The sequence below is a fragment of the Hemibagrus wyckioides genome, linkage group LG16 (genome assembly GCF_019097595.1).
Source record: "Hemibagrus wyckioides isolate EC202008001 linkage group LG16, SWU_Hwy_1.0, whole genome shotgun sequence".
NCBI lineage: Eukaryota > Metazoa > Chordata > Actinopteri > Siluriformes > Bagridae > Hemibagrus > Hemibagrus wyckioides.
In genome coordinates, this window is record NC_080725.1 from 2264402 (window position 1) to 2271049 (window position 6648).

The 6648-nt window shown below is 38.3% G+C and overlaps 1 protein-coding gene across 2 annotated transcripts; it reads right to left on the reverse strand.

Moving 5' to 3' along the window:
• Positions 1 to 284: 284 nt before the first annotated feature.
• Positions 285 to 3490, reverse strand: zgc:171929 (uncharacterized protein LOC100124596 homolog). 2 transcript variants are annotated; one of them, XM_058411964.1, is made up of 4 exons: positions 3159 to 3490; positions 2170 to 2399; positions 1437 to 1617; positions 285 to 1349 (listed from the first exon to the last, which is right to left on the reverse strand). In XM_058411964.1, exons 1-4 carry the CDS (start codon positions 3256 to 3258, stop codon positions 1039 to 1041), a joined length of 822 nt encoding a protein of 273 aa, XP_058267947.1. In that variant the 5' UTR covers positions 3259 to 3490; the 3' UTR covers positions 285 to 1038. The 2 variants fall into 2 exon arrangements, with proteins under 2 accessions (XP_058267947.1, XP_058267946.1); XM_058411963.1 differs by having other exon boundaries at positions 2170 to 2402; positions 3159 to 3487.
• Positions 3491 to 6648: the final 3158 nt, after the last annotated feature.

Here is a 6648-nt window from a genome sequence, read left to right on the forward strand (position 1 = left end):
AAAGCTATAAATGTTAGTTAAGTATTACATATTTATTACAGGACTACTAAATTTTATACGTCCATAAATTGCTTGAGTGAATAATTGCTGTTTATGGTGTGGCAAAGACACAACTATATCTTTATTAAAATATAAGAATGGATAGCAAAGTTTTTGTTTTTTTTTTAAATCAAAAAATAAAAACTGTGTGCATCCAAGAGCATTTCTGTTCACTTTGTTTTGTTTAGAATAATTATCTGGATAATATTTTGAGGTTTTTTGTATAGACTTTTTGGACCTTTGGATCCCAAAACTTCTCAAGAAAGATTTTTATTAAAATACAAACATTAGCACATATAAAAATATTAACCAAGGTAAAGATTATATGAACTGTACAGGCATAACAGACATACAGGCATGAACATGACATCTTAAAAGTATGAGAATAAAAAATTCTAAAGATGTAAGATCTGATATATAACAGCAGACTTTACCTGAATTAAATATTATATACACTGTCCACCATTGCGTATACTATATGCCTAAAAGTTTGTGACACCTGACCATCATACTAATATGTGGTTCTTCCCCAAACTATTGCCACGAAGTTAGAAGCACACAGTTGTATAGATTGCGTTTGTAAGCTGTGGCAAAACAATTTCCCTTCACTGGAACTAAGAGGCCCAAACTGTTCCAGCATGACAATGGCCTTGTGCATGAAGCTCAGATCCTGGACCTCAACCCCACTGAACACCTTTTGGATGAATTGGAATGCCCCTCCTCACCAATATGAGTATCTGACCTCACTAACGCTGTTATGAGCATACACCTCAAATTCTAGGCAATAGCCTCCCCAGAAAAGTGGAGGTTATTACAATGGCAAAGGGGAACTAAGTCTCGCTTAGAAATGCACATTTGGGTGTTCTGGTCAGGTTTTCACAAACCTTTGGCCATAGTGTGTATTTGTATAACATCATGCTAGTGAGTCTCCATGATGTTACATGCGCGTGTTATTGTGTAAGCAGCTTCAGCAGAGGCTCAGTGAAACTGCGTAGGGTTTCACATGTAAAACGCTGTGGTAGGGTAGAGCATGAAGGGTGAGATGCGGGGCTGAGTGTGCGTCTCCTGCATGTGTTTGCGGTAGTATCTGCGCAGTGCCGGACTATCTGGATGCCTCTGACGCACGTGCATGAAGTACTCATCGGGCCGGCTGGAAGTGAAGCCGCAGTCCTCACACACAAAGATCTTGGAGCGGCGCTGCCGGTACGCGTACTGCTGCCTCACGCCATGGATCTTGCGCAGGTGAGACTCCAACGAGCAGCGCTGCGTGAAAGCCTTCTCGCACAGCTCACACCTGTACGGCCGGATACCTGCACACAGGGGTGTGAGGGTAAGAAACGGAGAGCTTCTAGTAGGAACAGATCTCTAGAAGAGATGCGTGTGTAGAGTGTCGTCACCTGTGTGTGTGCGCATGTGCCTCTTCAGGTCAAAGGTGTCGTTGAAGCCTTTGCCGCAGTACCTGCACGGGTGCCTCTTGATAAGGCTGTGGCACTTCAGGTGTCGCGTCAACATGCGCTGGAGTGGGAAAATTTTATGGCACATGGGACACTGGAAGTCTCCAGAGCTATGAGCAGGAACCTGTGAACCATACAGGTGGACAGATGTTTCTTTTCTTTTCTTTTCTTTTCTTTTCTTTTCTTTTCTTTTCTTTTCTTTTTAAAAGATGTCTTGACTTAAACTAATTATTAAGATTAGCTCTATTTAAAAATCTCTCTTACTTGACACAACGTAATCATGTCATATACCATAAATGCAAATTTGTGAAAAAGTTAAAATACAAAAAATGCATGTAATTATTTTAGAAATTAAAAAAAAAGACCATATTAACCCGTCGTCTCTTAATATGAAACAACAGTTACAGCATTCATATGTATGTGTCCAGCTAGGAACAACTGAACTATTAACACTGATGAATTAACACTATATTACTTAGAATATATTCAGGTATTTTTATTTATTACTTTTGTGTAATAAAACTAAAAATGGAGGTCTTTAAAATATCTGATCATTGTCTCTTTAAACATCCTCTTTATCTCTTATTTGCACTCATGCATGTGTAAACACACCTTCCTTTAATCAAATTGCAAATAAATAAACCTGAGGTTACGTGTATGGTGTGGATTAAGTTACCTTGGCTCTGGTGGCTGAGGCTGAGTCAGGAGGAGGAGTCGTCTGAAAGAGACTCTGAGGAGGCTGCTGAGAGTGGAAGTGTTCAGGACTTGCTGTTTCTGATTCGTTACTGCTGGACGCATATGCTGACTCTAGGTCAGTGCTGCTGGACGAGTTTATCGGGCCAGAAGGAACACTGTCTGATGTCGGCACTGACTGCAGACTGGTGACGCCAGGGGTCTTTACTGCTACTGCTGGAATAATATGAATAAAAAACAAAACTGACATTTTATCTAGTTAAACCTATTTTATTTTTAAAGTATACATTAATTAACTGGTAACTGATATGAATTATGTCTTACTTTATTGAATCTAATAGAAAAAGGTATGTAGTTACACAAGTACAGAATGTAAGTCTGGACCTGTGTCTTTAATCCATAAAGATGGATTAAAGTTATACACAAGATAAGGATTTATATTTTTTATCAACAGAAAGACGGACAAACTGCTTACCCACAGCACTTAGAAAGCTTTCAAATACATTTTTGTAAATGTACAGATGTTTACAAAATGGTAGCGTGTGGAAGAATGCAATGTGGAAATTGTAGAGACATTGATTTGAATTTTCAGTTCATTACAGAATAATAGACTGCTTGTTTGTGAAGTTAAAATGTGTTAGAATTTTAAACTATCTTATATTTATATTATTATTTTTTTCTGTTTATACATTTTTATCTAAATATCTAATCCGTTATCTGATTCCAGTGTAAGTCTTGTAGGATGACTGTCATCACAAGATAAACATACCTGTACACTGTAAAAGTATTTCACTCCCAATGTTCTCTGCTAATTAGGACAATCATGATAACTGGGTCCAGATCACCCAAATTCAGTTCTTTTAAATGCAAAAAACGCACAAAAATGAACTTCTCTTAGTGAGATCTACTGGATTTTTAATCACAAACCTTTAGGGATGTTATCACTGTGGTTCTCTAAAACTACTGCATTACCTGCACTGATGTGATTGACCCAGGATGAGTTTTCAGCATCTCCCCATGTCCAAACTCCGCACACTTCCCGCTTCCTCCTCACCAAAAACGAACGTGGCATCCTTGATTTTTCCTTGATCCTCCTTTGGTTCAATCTAACTGCTTACGTAGTTTGACTTATGCTCTCAACTCAGCCCAAACTCTAACTGGAACTGCGTCTACTCCAACACATCACCTTAAACCTTGCAACCTCACCTGTACACAGACACTGTGATCACAGCTGATCTGTGCCTCAGTTTTCACTGCGATCCTCCTGCGTGTGTGTCTTCTAACCATCCCCCCCCCACCACCCTATTCAGCGGTTAGAAAGCGCAAATCTCAGTGCTCATTTCCATACCTCTGGAGAGAGGCTACGGCAGCTGACACACCTGTGTGTGTGTGTGCGTGTGTCTGTGTGTGTGTGTGTGTGTTAACTGCTGCCCTGATGATTTTGCATGCCAGGTAGTGAGAATCTGGTCTCTTCATTCAACTGGTCCTTCCATGCAAATGGCCCACTGGCTCTGGTGACATGGAGGGCACGGCCTGCCTAACAGGAGCACGCACAGCTTGGACTGCTAGTAAAATTTGGCTTTTATTTCTCGTTCCATATAATTGTCTGCTGGGTTTGAATCACCTGGGCCCAGACAAAGGCCATTCAAATATCTCTTTTACTGTTTACTATCTGTTAACTACCCGGTTTAGAGAATTGAAAGAACCTCTCTCCCCAATTTACAGGTGGCTTTTTCTTTTGTTGCACAGTAGAAAGAGTGAAAAATCATTCCCACAATGTCCGGGAGCAACACCAAACTTGAAGATGTTCATGTGTTTAATGGATAAATGAATTGTATACATATTTGAATATGAATGGCAATGGAATATGTTTACTCACTATGGCTATATGTTATACAGACAAGAGCTCTGAGGGATGAGCGTTAGGCTCATTACACTGAGCTCTGACTGGCAAATACATCTGCTTGCATCATTGTTGTGCAGCCTGTATGCAAACTGTCTCTCTGCCTCTTGGATAGCAGAAGATGAAGACGGAAAGTAGTCGAGTTTTCATGAACCCATAGTCTATAATAAATAATTAGTAAAATGAAATCGCTAGACCATAATCACACCTAGTTCAAACTGGGTAAAGTAGAGTGTTTCCAAATACATACTTTGACTTAGATATGTATTGAACCATTATTTTAAACACAGTGTGACACATTTCATCACTTTATACTTCTTCAAATAACATGAATGTGAATGAAAGAGGAATAAATATGGAACTGTGCCTTGTTTCATTTTAAACTTTTGTTTTATATTAAAAGGAAAGCTCTTACTATTTGCATATTCTTCTTTCTTGAGTAGCACTAGTTTTACCCGCCGGGGCCTACTGTTGTGTTTGTTCATGGGTTATTATTTATTAATAATTTAAGATGAGGGCATCTTTAATGAAAGAGCCTGGCATTTTCCATGCATTTAAGTTAAGCGTAGCTACTATTACAAAAAAAAAAAATCTATTTGTATTTAGACAAAAATGAGAAGAAAATATCATTACTAAAAATAAACATTATTTTAATAAGATTAATTAATTCCGTAACATATAATTCCGAGCACACACATATATTTCTTAAAAATCAATCTTATACAGATCCAGTGTTTTAAAGTAAATTCTGTTCTTCTCTTCAATTCTTAATTAAAGACAAGAGGTTTTATTGGTGTAGCTTATTCCATTTTACATCAATTCTTTTTTAAAAAGCTATATTTATAATCTCCGCTGTTTCAGTGCAGTTACTTTCCCTAAACGAACCATCGTTTTCTCTGTGCCTGTGAACAGTGGGCTGGTGGCCTCTGCCTGAAAGGCCACTGTATATGGTACAGTACACTCACTGGCATCTAGAGACGCTCTCTAACTGTATGCAAATCTCCTCCTGACTTTCTGCCCTCGCCCTCAGACAAACACGCAGGAAGACTCATTATTTCTGCTATCGTGTGTGGAGGCAAAGTAATGATTCGAATCATATGATCAGTTGTTGGAGGTAAAGGAGGCAAAATATAAGCTCTTTGATTCAAAATGCATACGAGATGCTTCTATTGTTCTACCAAGTGTACATTGCAGAGCAAACATAAACACTCTGTAGTGAACATAGCAGTTTTGCATAGTTATTTGAACAGTGACCAGAGAGGGAGGGTGCCCTGTTTGACTTTTAAATGTTCCTTTTTCTAATGTGAACCACACCCACACAAGAAGAAAAGAACCGGGCGTCTTTTTGTTCACTACTAAGCACCAGGCAGAGTGAAAAGAGCTGTCTGTCAGACAAAAACAGTGTTGCCTGAATAACATACGACTGTTGCGAACTGACTTGGACTGTTATTTTCAGAATGGCAGTGAAAAAAGCTTTAAATGCATTGAAGCACAGGTGTTTAGTTGTACATTTACGGAGCATGAAACAAACAGTCAGATGTACTCTATATGCAATGTTTCTTCACTATCATTACTTTAACTAACAATGACAAATTACTTGTTTACATCTAAACACGTTCGCCTAAGCCTCTACTTTTCAGAAAGTTTTGTGTCAGAAAGAAATAGCGTTTTTTAGAGTTATTTTCCTAATCTGAATCCTGTAATTAAAGGGATAAAAGAACCATCCTACTGAACAAAAGGTGCTACATGTAGACAGCACCCGTTAAGCACCGTTTTGTGAAAAGAATAGTAGCTTAAACATACTGAACAAACACAGACTTCACAAAATGAATGGACAGTGATGAATAGGGTACAATTTTATTTTTCAATAACTTATCAACTACTTTTATATATTTAATAACAGTGTGACCCCACTATATTTTGTGTATATACCCTTGTTAGATCCTGACACGAGGACAGTTGTGTATTATTCTTTTCCCCAAAACTTCTTCATGTTTTAAGATACAGATTCATCTCCATAGTTCCATAGTGAGGTGGTAACGAACGAAGAGAAATGACACAAGATAGATTTATATCATTTAGCAGAGTACAAAGTACAAAGCTAGCAACGTGCAGTTAGCCTCTAAGCAGAAGTGCAAAACAGAAAATCACAGTGTAACGTGCACAGAGACAGTGGTGACAGAGGTGGCAGTATAGAGCAAGTGACCTGCAAATGGCATGTTATCTACATTGCAAATGGGATTTACGGCATGAAAAAAAAAACCCAGTGCAAATGGCATGATGTGTATTAATGAGTCTGGGGACATGGATTACAGTAATGAAGTACGGTACAATGCAGTGAGCATGCATGCAAAGAGGAATAGAGGAAGTACTGTGCAGTTTAATCAAGGTTAGTCCGTATGCAGAAGTAACTATGTGCACAGCATGGTGCAAATGATGTCAAAAGCCTATTTATAATCAACAGGATGTTTCATATAAGCGTTTTATTTAAAGTCTATTCATAATACACACAACCTAAAGAATGGGTCATGAAATTGACAATTTACACACATTATTGCT

What these genes read in the sequence shown, in the direction of transcription:
- zgc:171929 (XM_058411963.1), bottom strand. Translation starts at nt 3,258, where the DNA reads ATGCCACGTTCGTTTTTGGTGAGGAGGAAGCGGGAAGTGTGCGGAGTT. An exon ending in GGTCAATCACATCAGTGCAG is followed by an intron (nt 2,403 to 3,158) that starts GTAATGCAGTAG and finishes ATATTATTCCAG; the next exon opens with CAGTAGCAGTAAAGACCCCT. An exon ending in CCTCAGCCACCAGAGCCAAG is followed by an intron (nt 1,618 to 2,169) that starts GTAACTTAATCC and finishes TATGGTTCACAG; the next exon opens with GTTCCTGCTCATAGCTCTGG.